Source organism: Phyllostomus discolor, chromosome 14 (genome assembly GCF_004126475.2).
Source record: "Phyllostomus discolor isolate MPI-MPIP mPhyDis1 chromosome 14, mPhyDis1.pri.v3, whole genome shotgun sequence".
In the NCBI taxonomy this organism is placed as follows: Eukaryota; Metazoa; Chordata; class Mammalia; order Chiroptera; family Phyllostomidae; genus Phyllostomus; species Phyllostomus discolor.
The window spans coordinates 2649006-2667291 of NC_040916.2; the positions used below are offsets into that span (position 1 = coordinate 2649006).

The 18286-nt window shown below is 41.0% G+C and overlaps 1 protein-coding gene across 1 annotated transcript in view; it reads right to left on the minus strand.

Annotated features, from left to right (window-relative positions):
* Positions 1-14433: 14433 nt before the first annotated feature.
* CD48 (CD48 molecule) overlaps positions 14434-18286 on the minus strand; it is a 29187-nt gene continuing 25334 nt past the window's right edge. The window contains exons 3-4 of the mRNA XM_036015032.1: positions 17230-17499; positions 14434-15174 (exon numbers count right to left, since the gene is read on the minus strand). Of these exons, the coding sequence (XP_035870925.1) occupies positions 15095-15174; positions 17230-17499 (350 nt within the window). The 3' untranslated portion in view covers positions 14434-15094. The remainder of the gene's footprint in view (positions 15175-17229; positions 17500-18286) is intronic.

Genomic DNA, 18286 nt, shown 5'->3' on the forward strand with positions numbered 1-18286 from the left:
TGACAACCACTGCTTTGAACTCAATATCTGATAGTTGAATTGCCTATATTTCATTTAGCATTGTTTTTGAGGCTTCCTCCTTTCCTTTCATTTGGGGATTATTTCTTTGTCTTCCCAGTGTTTGTGAGACTCTTCTTGTTCGCCTCAGCTTCTTATATTGATCTGTTCTGGCTCCCTGGTTTTATGTTGTGAACTTCTTTAGTAGTATAGCAGTGAGTTTCAATGGTGCTGTTTCCTTGATCTCCCAAGCTCACTGGTCTTGGGCTGTCTTTTTAGTTGGCTTTGTGTTTGCCTTTGGGTTTTGGTTGTTGTTGAGTCCTTCTTTGGTGATTCCTTCCCACCAGCTGGTTAAATGAGGGTCACTCTGTCCACCACCTTCTGTATTTTGTTGTGCTGGTGAGGGCAGGTTGTGTTGAAGCTGGTTCTTCTGTGTGTAGAAGTTTTAAAGAAATCTTGTTCAGTTGTTTGTATTGGGTACTGTGTCTACTGTTTAGTTGTATTTCCAGATAAGTCCTGGATTGAGGTTTGTGTGGTTACTACTCCCTCCTTCACCGTCTTCTGCTGTTATCTGTTAGTGGTTCCTTTGTTGTTGGGTTTCCTCTTCCAGTGGGTATCCTGGTGTTCACCTCCTCCACCTATTCTTTTTTGTCATCAGTTGGAGGGGGGAGGCCAAATGGTTTAAGACAGCAACAGAGAATTCTATGCTATTTGCAGTAGTAGCAAGTAGGGAAGATGTAGGAGATCCTTTCACTATGAATATTGTTAACCGTGGTCTTCCACCCTGCTAGCTGATTTTTAGAAAGGATGGAAAGAAGATAAGACTCTTGTTGGGGGAGGAAGGATTGTTAGTTGGATCTATAAAGCAGGGAGGTTGTGGGTGGTCAGATTCTGGGGTAAGGTGAGAGTAAAGGATAGTAAATAGATGTAGTGTGTGAGAGAATAGAGTTAACCACTACAGTAATAGAGTTCAGGAAACTTTGAAATGGGCTAAGATCTGGGGCCGGGGGTGTTGTGAAGTAATTACAATTGCATGGAATAGCAGTTATTTACAATACTATTATGGCAACATTCATATGACAGAGTCTATGAGATCTAGGTAACAAGGATAGGGAGTACAGAACATCGAGTAGTGTGCTGATGGGACACAGGTGAGTTAAAGGACAGTGGATTAGTAATACAGTATAGAAAGAGATATCAGGGGAAAGCTGTCAGGTCATACAATATATCCAGCCTAGCAAAGCAGGCTATACAAAAAGAAGAGGGATATAAAAAATACTATTAAAAAAGATGTAGGAACACTGGAATAATAATAATAATACAAATATGCAATGACTTGCAGGTTCTCTGTAATAGCAGAGTGACATTTATCTCACTGTCCCAGCTGTTGTGATGCCCCTTCTTTGGGTTCAACTTTGGTCTTTTCACAGATCCAGGATTTTGTCTCACTTGTAGGTATTTAGGAAAAAATTTAAAAAAGTAAAAAATAGAAAAGGCAGATGAATGAAGGAAGAAGAGATAAAATTGGAGGACAGGAAGGAGGAAGGAATAAAACAAGTGATCAGGTAAGAGAAGAAAAAGAAATCAAAAGAGAATAAAAAGAATCAAACTTAAAAAAATAAAAATTGTTAAAAAAATAGAATCAAATTAAAAAGTCTCTTGATTTCAAAGTGGCCAAACCGGTTTTTCTGCTCTTGCTGATTGAGACAGGCTGAAGGATGATTTGTTTGGCTTTTCTTCCTTGGCCAGTGGAGTTCACACTGGCTCCTCAGCCTTGGGCCCTGGGTGTGGGAATCAGATCTTTCCCCAGGGTTACTGCTGTGGGCTGGTGTGTGGGGATGCTCTCCTTGCAGGCGCGCCCGTCCACCCGGTGGGCCAGTGGGCTGGTGTGCCCGTGCCGGTGTGCCCACAGCTGGGTAGCAGAGAGGCTGGAGCCACTAATCACTTTAGGAGAATTCCCCAAATAGTGTCTGTGTCTATTCACTCCTTCCTCTTGAGAAATTCCTCCCGTTCAAGCCCGCCACTCCCCACAGTGGCCTGGCTTCTCCCACCGCCAAATGCTCCAGCCAGACCGGTGACCGTGGGAGTCCGGGTCCACTGCGCGACTCAGCCCCTCCGGTGTCCACCATCTCCAAAGGTGCTCACAGCCTCCGTGTGTTTGCCAGCACCTGGATTCCTCCCAGAGCCGCTCAGCCCTTGCTCAGCTGGGGAGGGAGCAGTTGACCTGGCTCTCTCCCAAGGACCCTATGGTAAACCCAGCTGCAGCCCCGGGACCACACGCTTGTCCTGGGACCCTACCTTGTTGCAGCACTCCCCTTAGGATCCATTCTTTGTTCTTTCGGTTCTGCCACAATCCTTGGTCCTCTGTTTTCAAAAATGCTGAAATATGTTGGTTGCTTGCCTTTCTACTCCATAGATCGGTCAGGATTTTCTCCCCTGAGCAGAGGAAAGCCGAATCTGCTCCTTCCTACTCCGACGCCATCTTAGATCCCCCTAGTTTTCTTATTTATAAAATAGTGCATTACAAGTTACCTCATGTACAAGATGCTGTGATGTTAGGCTCAGACCTCAGAGCAGGAAATAAATCTCTCCCCAGTTGCTGGAAGGATTGGTGGCTGACAATGCCCAGCTGAATCCTTCTTTAGGATCTATACTCAGCCAGTTCCTTCCCCGACAACCACTCACATTTAAAAACTGGTCAACTGGTATTAAAAGAATATAAAAGTCCAGTTCTCTTGGTTCAATTTGGAGCAGCCCTTAAGGGATATCCCAGTTCCAAGGCTCCTTGTGGAATGAGCTAAAGCCTTTGTTGTAACTGTATTGAATTCACTTTCTCTCTCTGCTCAGCCTATGCCCTTCACTTCCCATGGGCATTAATTCATAAGTACTTCCCAGTAAACTTCCTGTGTGTACATCCTCATTTCAGAGTCTATTCTTGGGGGATCCTGACCTAAGAGATCTCATGTATTTTTGAGTATTAAAGCAATATAGTGTATAAAAAGTATAGTATTTAATAATAGCATGGGCCCTCAGTACTTGCTAGCTCCCTTCTCTTCCTTGTTATTTTGTCTCTCATTCATTCCTAAGAATACTTCAGCTGCTGAACTGAGGCTTCTGACAGTAGGCAATGTTCCTCTTCCCACTTGGTCAAAACTTTTCACACACAAATAGGTAAACAATCCTCAAAAATTTATTCACCCTCTTAATGGGAGATACCAAAAGTTTTAAGCAGGTAAGTGACCTGATCATATTTCTGCTTTAGAAAGATTACTCTGGCCACAGTGTGGGAGAGATTTAGGTAGAAAAACCTGTGAGATGATTAGAAGAAATATGGTCTCCACTAAAGAAGTGGCAATGAGTTGGGAGAGAAAAAAGTCCATTGGAGGCTTATTTTATAGGTGGATTAGGTAAGGTTTGGTGACTGATTGGATGCACAGCATGAAGGAGAGGGACCTATACACAATGGCCTTTAGTCTTATGATATAGTCTCCAGGCATACAGCAATGTCCTTCTCTGAGATAGGACATACAAGAGGTGGAGATAACTTTAAGGCAAAATTGGGAGCAAAGGTATAAGATTAGTCTATTGGCTTGGGATATGTTCAGCTGACATATTTATGGTACATCTAGGAGATTTCCAAGAAACATTTGAATATATAGAGCTGAACTTCAGATGAAAAGCATAATCTGAAGAAAAGAACAATGAAAAACATTAAAAGTCACCTCCCTAGTTCCCTCATTTCACTCTCAGAAGCTGAGACTTAGAGGTTAACACCTCTGAGGGACTTGCCAGAGGCCATATGACCAGTTTTTGTGAAACAATGACCAAAAATCAGTCTCTTGAGCTAGATCAGTGTACCTGCCCTCAACTGACTTTCATTTTTCTCTATTTATATTTATGTTTCCCCTATCTAACAATGCTTGACATATAGTAGGTGTTAAAATGTTTTTGGAATGGACATACTAATTACAACCATTCTTTGAGTGGAATTATATCTTACATCACTGAAATTATATCTTAGCAGCATCCTGGAAATCATCAGACCCAGGCAAGTCCTATTTAGCCACCAAATTTGCATTCCCCCAGGTCTCTTTCAACCCCTCTTTACTTCCTCTAAGAATGAAACCTCTGTAGTAGAGGTTATGCCCAAGGGCAGGCTTTGTGCTGACTCCATAGACTTGAATGGGAAGATTAATAAAGGTAAGAAGAAAAAAAGAGAAAGTATTGTTTTCAGTGCACAGAACATGCAATCAATACCCTCTTATTTTACACTTGGAGAAGCTTAGACTAAGAGATATTGTCTTGATTCAGTTGAACTAAAGTCCTGAGACTGAGAGGGAGGAGGGAGCAGTATGAGACAGAAGAAGGCAACTAAGACTTATTGAGCACTTAATGTATGCCAGACATTATGTTGTATGATTTACTGGTGCTATCTCACTTAATCTTGATGAAAAAATAATGCACTTAGGAAACTGAGGAAGACTGAGGAAACTGAGTCTAGAAAGTTTACTTTTCTTGAGGTCCTAAAACTGGTAATTGGTGGGTTTGAAACTCAAACCCAAACCTGGCTCCAAAGGTTAATGCTCTTTCTCGTACATCATGAAATCTTCCAAAGGCTTCCATTGTGCTTCCAGCTGTTAGTTATAAGGCTTTAGATGGAAAATTTTCATCCCAGTGCTTTCTGTAGGTGCCAACAAGCTTTTCGACATTGTCATCTTAGCAGGCCCTGCAAAACTTAGTGGTCTGTGGTTTGAGAGAATCCAAGAGACCCACGTGAGCATAAGAGGGTAATGGGTCAAGTCCAGTGATTATCAGCAGATCCCAAAGGAAGGAGATGGCACCTTTGACTCCAGCCTCAACTCTGCTGGTAATCTGTTACAGGGTCTTGAGCTTTCCCTCTCTTGGCCTTCAACACTGAAAAAAATATCAGGAAATGCAAATTTTGTAGGTTATTCTGCTGATGATTTCCCAATATTTTCTTTAATAATCATCTCTATCACATAGGGAATGGAAAGAGGTGATGTATGAGGGAGAGAGTCTTATCACTAAGATTTTGAGTCTTTGGAGAAGTAACAATTAGTTTGAATCTTGACAAATGAGTAGGAGTTTGTTAGGTAAAGTAGGAAGAGTGGGGAAATTCCAGGAGGTACAAAAGCTTCAGCAGAGTCCCTGAGTGAGTTTGGGGAACTGTGAGTAGTTTACAAAGGTTGCAGCATTTGCTGAAAAGGAGGAGCCAGACTAGAAATTAGGCAGGAGAAATCCACAGAAGCCAAGTCATGTAGGGATTAGAAGTAGCCTCTAGGCCTTCTAAAAAACCTACCAGTGGAAGATTCTATGCATGGAAATATTACAAATTTGTCTTTGTAAAAGAGCCTCCTGTTCTGTATTTCTGCCCTCTGCCAGAGAATGTCACAAGATAGAAAGGATGTACTCCTGTTGCCTAGGAACTGGAATAGAAAGACATTTGTAAGGCAGAAGCCTGTAAAGCCACAGACAACATGTAGCCCCTAATCATCTGTTGTTCATGGAAGCTTTCTTCTCTTCTTGATTGATTCAACAAAAATAATAATAGAACTGTAATCCACCACCTCAGAAAGAAGCAAAGTTAATCAGTTGCATCCAGGAAAAGGCTTTCACATTGTGTGAATTCCAGTAATATCAAATAAAGACAGCCTTACAAGAAGGGTCCTTCAAGGAATAACCATAAAAATCAAATGGCTGTTCTCTGGGAATGTGGTTTTGAAAGAACTCCAAATCCTCTGTTCTTCCAATGGCTTCACAGTTGTTGATTTTCACCATGATTGTGGGTTATTTGCTTTAATGGCAAGAGAGAGGATATAGAGTGGGATGGAACTAGGATGAGATAAAGTGTAACAAAGTTAAATGTTCTTACCGGAATATAGGCATTTTTCTTGAATAAACACTCCCTGAATTACTGTAAACCTTTTGTTAATTTAGTTAATTCCAGAACTCTGCAAAAGTTGATTCTGATTATTTGTTTTTAAAGTTTTCTCATTGCTTTTATGAATGAGAATTTTTGGAGGTCCTTACTCTGCCATTTTTGCCAACATCTATTGTGTGTGTACATATGCACGTGAAATTCTCTTCATCAGGTTAAATGAATTCTCATCTATTACATTGATTAAAATCATTGTCACACATCTTTACAGTTTTATTCATTTATTGAAGTGATTGTTTAATTTCCCTATTTTAATGGCCAATGTAATTAATTACATAAATAAATTTTAAAAGTTAAACCACCTTTGCATTCCTGGGGTAAACTCTATGGTATATCTTATTACATTAATGAATTAAATTTGGTAATATTTTATTTAGAATTTCTATTTGCAAGTGAGGTTGGCCTATAATATAGGGAACTAAAAGAAGGTAGCCATCATTTGGACAACTGAACTCAGAAGACTGTATCCATGTCATAATGATTTCTATGTGCAAGAGTCAACTATAATTTGTAGATGGTTTCTGTTGGGGAGTAGGTAAGTCCATTTGAAGTTACACAAGGTAAATCATTTAGGATTAGAAATAGAATCAGTTTAAGAAACCTGGAAAGGAGAGCCTTAAATGAGACACATTTTCATTATTGTCTCAACTAGTTTGGTATGGTGATTTCTCAGATGTCTTTAGGATACAGTGATTCTATCATCCTTAGTTTGTCCCATCCTCTCTCATGGTCCAAATGGCTATTGATGCTCCACACATCCATTTTTTTTTGTCCCAGGCAGAAAGATAATGAAAAATATCTTCCTATCCATTGTCAGAAAACTTACACAATTTCTGCTTATTAACAATGGCTAAAACTTAACTCTAAAGGAGTTGAGAAATGCAGCCTTTAAGTAAATTGCAACATGTCCAACTAGATATCAGGGTTTGTTAATTTGTGAAAAATGGAAGATAAATATTTATTGAATAAGCAATTAGCAATCTTTGCCACCTAGAAAGTGGTTTAATCACGTAAGAGGGGCATCTTTGCAATCAGGTGCATGAGATGAAGGTGAATGTGTGTGTGCTTGTGTTCACATGTTCTTGGCAGTCACAGAGGATGAGGAGGACATCTACCATTGTATGTGCTCCTCTTATTATCTCTGAGAACAGTGTCACAATAGACTTTATCCTTTATATTTATTAAAAGTTAAAATAAGTTTCTTAATCTGAAGGCTAATTATGGAGGTATGTTTACTTTTAGAAATTTACCATGCACTTTTCAGTACATATATAATATTCCAATAAAGAAAGATGATAAAAAGTGGCCTTGAGAAAAATACTAGATTTTAAGGTTTTGTCTCAAAATCTTCCCTAGTTTTTTCCATTTAGCCACAATACTTTATACCTATTTTCTCTCCTCTATATAGAAATATGTAATTACTTAATATATAAGTATGTTTATATTTATCTTACTATCATATGTAAATTTACCAGGATTATTTCTGAGGTCCATGGGTGTGTATCTAAAGCCATGATATCACATTAGATTAATTATCCCATATCTAGAAAAAAATTAAATAAAGGCAACTTAATACCTGGACTTATTCAAGGAGATATTTCAAATTTTACAATTTGCTAACTCACCTCCTCATCTTGCAGAAAGTTCACATAGAACCACTTGAAACTTCCTTGGGAATTTTCAAACATCAGTGAGAACAATCTTCCACAACACAAATCTAGTCATACCCCTTCCCTGCTAAAAGTCCGTCAATGGCTTGCCAGGGTCCTTAGGATAAATTTCCCAGATCCTGCATTACATGGTCCCTGTGACCAGTGGTCTTGCCTTTTGCTATGTTTTCTTTAGCTTTCCCAGATTACTGGTCTCCGTTTTAATCTCAAGAGTGGCAAACTTTTTCTTCTTTTCCTAAATTAGGGTATCCTGAATTCAGTTTTATGTCATTGGTGCTGGTGCAAGGCAGGAGAAGGTGGGTGTTGGGAACCACCCTGCCTGGTTTCAGAAGCTGTAACCCCCTCATAGCTAAGGCTGAGGGAGTGACCTTCAGACCAAAAGCCACTAAGGAGACAAATCTTATCTCCCTGGCATGGGCACCACTTCTGCTCCTTTTACTTCATCCATAACTGGCCCCCAATGCTTGATCGGTTAGCCAATGATGGGTAAGATTCCCCAAGTGGGGAATGACCTAAGACAGGCACAATCACATGGAGGCCCCAAGGGAAGACTTAGAGGGCTGCAGCAACAGGGGGTGATGGACCCTCACCCCTCAGCTTTGACAAAGCCTGAGTCCTCATTCTGTCTGTGAGAAGTCTCCTAATCTCTTGGCTGCTTTACTTCCCTTGCTCCACCTAAGCCTGGAACAATGACAGAGGGTGGTGCAGCCCTGTGCTGGAAAGGGCAGGTTTCCCAGGTGATCAGGCCTAAGAAAGAATATGTAAAATCCTGTGAAACCTGCTTTGCTAAGAATGTTCTTAATTAAATGATAAAGGTCTGAGCAGGAAATGAGTTTGTTTCCCAAAGTTTTGTAACCTTTCAGCTGTTAAAACAGACCCTGACTCAGAATAGGCCCTCATAGTTCTTCGTATGCTATCTATTGTTTGATTCTTACTGCCTGACAATGATTAATGGACTTTATCCATATTCCTGTGTGAATTGAAACCTAGTAAAAGACTTGTCAAGTCAATGATCGGTGAGCTCTCCTCTTGAGAGAGTGGCCAGGCTGCTCTGAGGCACCCTCCCCTTGAGAGAGTAGCCCTGCCATCCCTTTTCCTCCACAGGACTCAGTAGTCCATGTGAATGTATTTTGTCTCATCCATAACATTGCGGACACTGTGGGTCATTGTCCAAGTCAGTGGGAATGTACAGTGTCTTTGTAGGTGCTAACCTAGGAATCTGTCCAGTGATACCAACAATTATCTTTGGCTTTACTTCAAAATTTATAAAAGGCTGGGCTGATTCTCCTCCTGCCTCACTGGAGTCTCCAGAGCCCACACAAAGGACTAGAGAGGGGTTACTGGTTTGTTTTAGAATAACTCTTACCTTTCCATTTTTCTCATAAGAAGAACACCCAACTCTGGCATGAATGTATATAAAGCTCTGTACTGCATTGTCTAGTAGACTTCAAAAGCCCAGGGAACTTTAGGAGGAAGAGGAGTTCCAGGAATTTGCATATGAAGCAGTGTTACAAGTCTGAAGAACAACTAAAGATGATTTACCTTGATGGGGTAGACCCTAACAATTTGCCTATGAAATCTTGCTACCTTGATGCCGGTGTTCAGTTTTTCTCTTGATTCTTCAAGTTACTCCCAAATCCTTCAGTGAAATTGTCCCCCACATTTTTGGTTTGGGGATCTTGTATGCAATCAGATGACACAGGAGACAGTTTCTGCCTTTCAATCCTCTCTCATGTTTTACAAATACAAATGTCCTGGCTCTGCCCTGATGCTTACTGAAATTCTCCTTTGCTCAAAGTTGATTTTGGAGTCAGGAAAGCTAAACTCTAGCCTAAAAGGTGAAAGAGGAAATGGGTCCACTTTATTCTAATTGAATCACCCTACTAGTGAAATTTGCAGCCAAATTTCTCACTAGTTTTTCTAAGACATAAGTAGGCCTCAGTCACATTAGAACAAAACATTTTTCTCATTGATCTGATCCTGAATATTATGAAATTAAAACCCCAGAATTATTATGCTAAGAATTATTATTATTTGATTCTTTGAGAGCTTGTTTTATTTTTCAAGCACCATCCCTCAAGATGCCTCCCTAATTTGCCATCTAGAAATGTGACAATAGCTTTCTTTAGGTACTTCCTTATTCATACTTCTCCAGCAACCAGGGGTGCTTCCCTCATACTCCTTTCCTCTTTCTTGAAGGCTTCTCACCACACTCTCCCTTCACATTTCATTTTTCAGTCTCTGATTCCAAAGGGAAACCCTCAAAACTAGATCTGATGTTCCTAGTTTACATTTGCTTAGTCCTCACTAGCCCTTTTATCTAACATTTGTCATATTTGATGACACCTGTAGCATTGTCATGATTGAAATTAAATTATTAATTTTCCTTAGGGCAGTCTTCCAGACAAGAATATCATCTGCATGAAAGTAAGAACTATGTTTGTCTTTCTCAGTGGTAAATCTATAATGATGTTTAACTTAGAGCAGTTGTTTACTAAATACATAAAAACAGTGTTTTTAATAGTCTGAACTTGGTTGGGAACTAATATGTTTCCCATATTCACATCAGGATTGTGTCAATTCTGCCTTTCATCATTTGAGGGCTATTTTAGGAAAATCCCTCAAGTTTCATTTTTATCACTTCTAGTAATTGAACAGTACAGTTTAAAGTAAAACTCTCCTTTAACCTTTTCCTGTCACTCCAGCTCAGGCTTGTATCATGGTCCAAAAATCTATACTAAGGAGGAAGGTGAAGTCTAATCTTTTTCTCCTGTGTTACCTCATCCAAGTCCAGCTTTTCCAGTGATGTGGGGCATGACAGAGAGGCAAACTACTAGTCAGTTACCTGGCTATTACTGGTTTTCTCTATTCCTCTAATACCCATCCACTGTGGATACCTTCTCTAACAGACATCTGAATATTGACTCATTCATGGAGCACAGGTGTTAGTGTTTTGAGGGCCACAGTAAGGTTGGTGGGAGTGGGGAGCTCTTCACTGAAGAGTGCCAATGTGGGAGATGTTCTCTGGCTTGGCATTTTCTGACCCTCCTCTCACTCAGCTGTCATTGATGATGTATCGTCCATATTGGCTCCTTGAATCTGCCAACTTGGTGGCTGGGTGGCAAGACAACTGAGGACTAACTACCTTCTGCAGTGTCCTCTGTGGAAACCTCTACAACCTTGCCATGCCAAACAGTGACTGCAGACTGCTTCCCATCTCATCCCAAAGCAATGTTTCTATCTTCTGGAAGATCAACAATTCTACTGCCCAACCAAGGAGAGAGACTTCACTTCTTTTGTCTTTCTTGAATCTTTCAAGTGGTGCTTTTGAAGCCTCTTTCATTTGGCATTATGGAAAGGGGATTTCATTCATGCAGAAGAGAGAAAAACCACAGGTCTCTCCCAGCTCCAACAATTTTAATCATGATAATTTTCTCTCTCTAATCTTCTATTTATACAGAATGGGGGTGAAGTGATTGCTAGAGGAGCAAAATCAATTTGATCACCTCTTACTTAGCCTACGGGTGGTGCTATTTCTGACTTATTTATAACTGTTTTTGGAATGTGAAGTCTCTTTGTCTTAGCTCTATAAGTTTGAGGCACTGGGAAGTCTCATCAGGAATCCCATTACAGATATGTGTTGAGAGAATGAATCAATGTTTTTGCTATGCTGTCTGCTCCACAGGGAACCTCTACTCAAGCTAGGCTTCTAGGCACACAGGTCAGTGGACTGGGAAGCAGTTACTGAGAGGACCATAGCTCCTGTTACTTCCAATAAGGAAATAAAGAAACCAACCAAGGCACTAACTATCAGGCTGTGAGACCCTTGTTGGCAGATGGAACATCAGAGTCATAACAGAACACAGTGAGGGCTCTGTAAAAAGATGGAGTGATGGAAGAAATGTTGAATCAGCAGGATGAGCTGGAACAGAGGGAAGGGAAAATAAGAGACAGGAAGATGATAGAAAATGAGGGTGACAAAAGTTTGAGAAGAGAAAAGATGGTGGAAGAGAGAGGGGGGAAGACTGAGAGGCTTAGATCAAGGAGAAGAAACTGGGCAAAGGGCCCATGCTATAGTTTGCCTAACTATAGCACATGGTATGGGCCAAGCAGCTGGTGAAAGAAAACAAGGATTTGTGGTCACCACTTTGCAACTGGTGTAGGTGGCTCAGGGCTAAATCTGTCCCATCTGCCACCATGCAGCCTTCTGAGAGCTGATGCAGAAAAGAGAGAAGGAGGTGAGGGGAAAAGGGGGCACACCTCTGTAGGTGCAGGGTCTGCCACTTTAACAAATGCACTAGCCCAAAGTTACTGCAAGTGATGGATCCTGTTATTCCTGGACAAGAAGTGAAAACAAAAGATGGAAACTTTCAAAGAATGTTCTGATCTCAGCAAGAGTTGTGTAGAATAAACACAATCAAGGAAGCCACTTTAAATTGAAACCACAATAAAGAATTTTGGAAAGACTTCCTCTCCCAATACATAGCCCCATTCCTTAGAGGGGTGCTGTTAGGTAAAGAACATGGCACAGAGCTGGACACATAGATGGGCACTGTGGATGTTGGCTATCATTAACAGGTCTCAGTACTGGGCCTCAGTTCCCAGCATGTCCAGCATTTGGTAAATATGGATGCGGAACAAAAGAACTCATTGATCTGAGGATCTAGGTCTAATTTCTGTATTCCTCTACTTGGCCCCACACTACGGCCCAATCCAAGTCTTCTTTGTGCAGTTTCCAATAAAGGCTGAATTATCTCAGTTTCTGGCCTTGTGAACCTTCTATGTGTCACCTGGTGCTACCTGTTAGAACAAGTTGGTCCCTAGCAGCACAGTCAATGAGCCTGGGGAACACAGAAACCTTTAAAGGGCCACTGGAAAATTTAACTTGAGAAGGGTATGAGTGTGATATCCAGGAGCTGAACAGAATAGAAAGTGGAGGAGAGAACCAAGTCCAACAGACAGGCCTAGAACCACAAAGCTTAATGGTCAGAACAGCCTTGTGCCTGGAAACATCTTGTGCCTTGTTGCTCAAACAATGATGTGTGAACAGCAGCATCTGTATGTCCTGGTAACTCATTAGAACCACAGGATCTCAGTTCTCATCCCAGACCTACTGTCTTAGATTCTGCATTTTAACAAGACTACTGGGTGATATCCTGCACTTAAAGAGAAAGTTTGAGAAGCACTGATCTAATCCAAGGCATTAAGTTTTACCAAAACCCTCTACAGTAGAGCCAGCAGAGGGCAGTGCTTTAGGGCATCCAGAACATGCTGACCAACTACATAGAAAAACTTGTCCTCGGACTTCATTCAGTTGATGATGAGAACTTTGGGCAAATGTTGATATTTCTTCCTTGCACAAAGACAAATGGCTTGAGTTCATGGAATCATCCCCTTAAGTTTTATGTATAAGAAAACAAATGAAGGGCTTATCATGGATGTTCAAGATTTTAGTGGGCAAGTGGGAGACCCAGGAGAACCGATGATGTAGTTCCAGTTCAAGTCTGAAGGCAGGAGAAACCAAATGTCCCAGCTTGAAGGCAGTCAGGCAGGAGGAGTTGCCCCACACTTTCAGGAGGGTGAGCCTTCTTTGTTCTGCTCAAGCCTACAACAGATTGGATGAGGGTAATCTGCTTTATTCAGTCTACTGATTTAAATGTTAACCTCACAGAGAAATGTCCTCACAGACATACCCAGAATCATGTTTGACCAACTGTTTGGCCATCTCCATGGCCTAGTAAAGTTGACACTTAAAGTTAACCTTCACAGCCCAGGAGGAAAATGAAAAGCTTGCACAGCATTTGCCTCTGCCATAGATGACTGGATATGGAGAAGGATAGTTCAGTGTCCAAGAAGCCTACCCTTTAGTGATCCTCTTTAGTTAAAGGCCTATGAGGAGCCTCAGAGGACAAAAGCCTATGTCAAAAATTCCAACTATTATGTCAATGCTGGGCTGGACATAATACAGTGGGAGACTCTGGTGAGAATATTTAGTCAATTTAATCATTTTATTGGATCCCCTGACACAGCTAAAACTTGAAGAGTTACTCACACAGCAACAATGATGAAAGAGAGTGGGGACCTCTGTTCCCCATGAAAAGCTTGGGAGGGACCCTTTTATGTGGTAAAGCTGTATACTCAGTTCTGGAGAAGTAAGCCTGACCCCATATTCCCAGGGAACCTGATTATGTTCCTCAGAGGAGCCAGAAGAAAGCAAGCCACAAGGAAGGAGGCCAGAACCTGGTGAAGGGGAAGTTTGGGAGTGTTGGACCACAAAGAGGTCTACCATAGGTATGGGAACAAGACTCAGAGAAAGCACAAATTAACTCTTCAGCCACACAGGAGGTGAAGGCTTATGGTCCCAGGCTCTTCCACTACTTACCTTGATGTTCCAATTTTTCCAGGCTGATGGAGCTGGAATTGTCTGACAGATTTGAGGTAACTTTAGGAATCCACTTTGACAATAATATTAAATATTTATTTAAACATTGCATACAACATTGCATAGTATGATTGCATTATTTTAGATTTTATTTACTTATTTTTAGAGAGAGGGGAAGGGTGGGAGAAAGAGAGGGAGAGAAACATCAATGTGTGGTTGCCTCTCACATGCCCCCTACTGGGGACCTGGCCTGCAACCCAGGCATGTGCTGACTGGGAATCAAACTGGCATCCTTTTAGTTCTCAGACCAGCACTCAATCCACTAAGCCACACCAGCCAGGGTTGATCACATTTTTTGATGGAAGAAAATGCATGTGTATCTATATATGTATGTTGGAAAACAACTAGGGGATATAAAATAAAAAGTTAGCCATGATTTTTATTTTTATTTTCATGCTTAAGAGTTTCATTTTTGCAAAGTGATTTATAATATTTTTAATAATTATTCTAAATTGAGATTTAGAATGGCATGTCATAAAGAAAATCTTACATACTTGAGAAAAGAGACTATCCCCACCCAGCATTTGTCTAAATAGCATATTATGGCTACATTATCCATTAATTATTAATAATTTACTCTTTAATATACAGATGTAAATATACTATTTCAACCTACAGTTATGGGAGGTCTGCAAACCTGAATTGTGACATTCAACTTTTTTTTCTTTTATTTATTATTTATTTTTAATTGAATTTATTGGGTGACATTAGTTAATAAAATTATATAGGTTTCAAGTGTACAATTCTATATTACATCATCCGTATATTTTATTGTATGTTCACCACCCCCAGTCAAGTCTCTCATTTAGCTCCTTTTATACTCTTCTCTCTCCCCTCCCCCCATTTTCTTCTGATGATCACCATACTGTAGCCATGATTTTTAAAAGTTAATTTGAAAATCTTTATACATGCCTCAGCACACTTTCTCTATTCCATAGATCCAGTGCTTCTTCCAGGTTAAGAGCATGGTTGCTGATAGAAGTAAGACCTTTCAGTCTTCAAGTTTCAGGATTAGGAAAGCTTGTTTCAGGTCAATAGGAGACCAAGAATGGTGGGTATCATGACCACTAGCCATGCTGCAATCCAAGCTACTCCAGAAGATCGTGCTGAAAAGGCAAGAGAACCCCAAACACTTAGGTGTCTTCATTATTACATTGATTAATGGTGGGGTATGGGCATTGTTATTGGGGCAGGAGAGTGTGTTTCCTCCCTGAATCCAGTTCTAGTGTGCCTGGGACACCCTCTTCCCAGACTGGCTCAATCTCCCCAGATGTAAAGTGTAAAAAATGCAGAACTCCCTTAACTATCACTGGCTCAAGTGAGTCCTCAGCTTGCAGGTCACTCTGTATGTCTGTGGGCCTGGGAAAGAATCACTCTTCTCCACTGGACACCATTTAGGTAGGGCAAAGCTCCAGGTGTAAACAAATGACCATAAATGCTATGCACAGCTGACCCTGGGGAGACAAAGACTTCTGCTCCTTCTTGTTTATCCACCCCATTAACTATCTGTACCAACTAGAAGGGGAGATAGGGATGGAAGAGAATAAAAACAGAGGAGGAGGGGAGAGTAGACAGGTGGGAAGAGAGGGGAGGAAGTACAAATGATGAGAAAATGAATGAGTGATAAAATAGGGAAGGGAGGCTAGGAATGCTTTTATAGGATAATTTGGACAGCTAAAATGTGACAAGATAGGTTTAGCCCTTTCAAAAAATTGATGCATTATTGTTTTCATCCTCTCTGCAAATGAGCATTCTCCTTCATTTTATGAACGACAGGGACTGCATGTCTTTATTTTTCTGGATTTCCAGGTATGGTTTTGATATGAAGGTGGTGCTAGAACTGCCCAGTCAACTTGTGGTCTCAAAGTCAGACACCAAACTTCATATTGAGTCTGAGGTGACAGAAAAGCAGAAAATATTAGGCAGCTAGAACAGACATGACCAGTTAATTGGAAAGAATAAAGAAGAGAATACAAGTTCCATAGTCTACCTGTGTCTGCAGAGATACCTGCACAGAAATCAGCATGGTGAGAGAGTAGACTGGATCTGAAAGGATCATGAAAGAGCAGTGTCTTTAGTGGCCATGGTCCCTGACAGGGCTTGACAGGGATCTCAGGTAAATGTCACCATCACTGGTATGAGTTATTTGAGAAGGATATGTATACCAGGGCTCACAGATGTGACTTCAGGGGTGTGAAGAGTAAGAGACCTGAATGCTGATTATAGTGATCCATATTTACTAATGGGGTCCCCAAACCCTTAGTGTCTCCCAAAATGAAGGGAATGAGCATAATTTAGCTACCACTCACTGAAAACCTGTCAGACACTATAATGACTTATTTGTATTGTCTCATTCAATCCTTACAATAGCATGAGATAAAAACTATTATTTTGTCTGCTATTTAATAGGACATGACTTAGAGAAGCTAAGTAACTTGCTTAGCTAATAAGTGACATTCCTAGAGTTAATCCCAGGTATTTGACTCCAAAACCTATGAACTTACTACTTGATCTAAGCTACTTCACTATAGGATCTGTGTAGGTTTGGTAGAGAGATAGGAGTGATGCTCAAGTGAGTGAGTAGATCCTCCCAGGAGACAGAGAAACGTGAAACATAAAACCCAGAATTTCCTTGCCTAAATTCATCAAGAAGCACACAGTTGGGGAGAGCAGAGTGTCTCTACCTTAGGATAAGGCTCTCACTCCTGTTCACTACTTGTTTTTACTCATGCTCATTTCCTTGGCTTTTCTTTTGCTGATTTAGGCTGTCTACCAGAAACCCCTGGGTACACCTGCTCAACAATATGTGGCCTGCTCTTCCACTTGTCCTTTTTCTGTCCTCTTATCATGATATCTCAAATCGTCCTACAATTACCCTGGCTGCAGATTCCAGGACCATGCATTGTTAGAGCAGGTGAGGAAAGGGGATATCCTATGCAACCATCCTTTGCAGATGAGGACACTGAGCTCCACAAAGCTAAAGTGAATTTACTGGGAGGTCTTAGCAGAGCCATGAGTAGAACCCAAGTCTCCCAGGTGCCTCTGCAATTCTCCACCAAATTCTGTGCCAGGAGGCTGAATAGGAACCCCACACCTTTCTTCATTCAAGAGAACACTAATGACTCTGAGCCCACAACAGCTCCCTTAGGAGTATTTCTTACCTGATGTACAGTCTGAAGGAAAGGAGAATGTGTCATTGTTACTGCTCACAGAGTTGCTGACTTGGCATGTGTAAAATTTGGAGTAGTCTTGTAGCTTAAAGGAGATGTTAAGCACATCACTCTGGGGCTCTTTTGAGAAGGGCCCTGAGGAATTATACCAGAAGTATTGGATGGATGTATTATCTGGGATCACACATCTCAGGATCAGAAAACAGGTGTCGTTCACTCTCTGCATTTTCTCATTTCTTATGACAGGCTTAGGTACAGGATCTGAAGATGAGAAAAAGGTTATAAGATGAAATGATGGATTTATGCATTTATGAAGCATTCATGCTGTCAAGTAAGTTTAGCCAACAATCTACAAGGGAAGTTAGGAGGGGACAAATGCTGTGGAAGTTGTAGTCATTGAGAAGAAGCCCTCATAGAAGAAACAGAAGAGTTTCTCCTTGGGTTGAAGCAAAGCTGGATTCAGGAGGGGAAGCCATGCACTCAGAAACAAAATGGGTCTATGATCATCTGTGGTCCAGAAAGAACAGAAGAGTGCTGGCAGAGAGATCTTTGAACTGCTCTGGGCCCTTCTCTAGCAATGGCCCTCAGTTGGCACCTTAGCTGTCTGTCCTTCAAAGACTTTTGGACTCAGCTTCAGCAAGAGTCCAGGTTAAGACATACTGCTCTGCACATGGTGAAGCCCTTTTCTGGACTCTGGCAGAACTACAGAAAAGAACCTCATGTAACCCCAGCACCTGTCGGCAGTGACCAACAGCATTGTGCCTGTTAACTTTTATATCTCAGTGCCTACTGCCACACCTGTCACAGAGCAGGTATTCTATAAATATCTGGTGAACAGATGGATGGGTAGATGGGTGGATGTAGTAGTTATGAGATAGAAAGGACAAAACACTATCTTTGGATTGAGACCAGCCTGGATCTTGGACTTGGCTCTGGTGGAGTGATGTTAGGCAAGATAAGTGACATCTTGAATTTCTTTCTTGTTTATAAAATGATATTGTCCATGAGACTGTCCATGAGGCTTTCTGTAGACTGTAAGTGTTATATG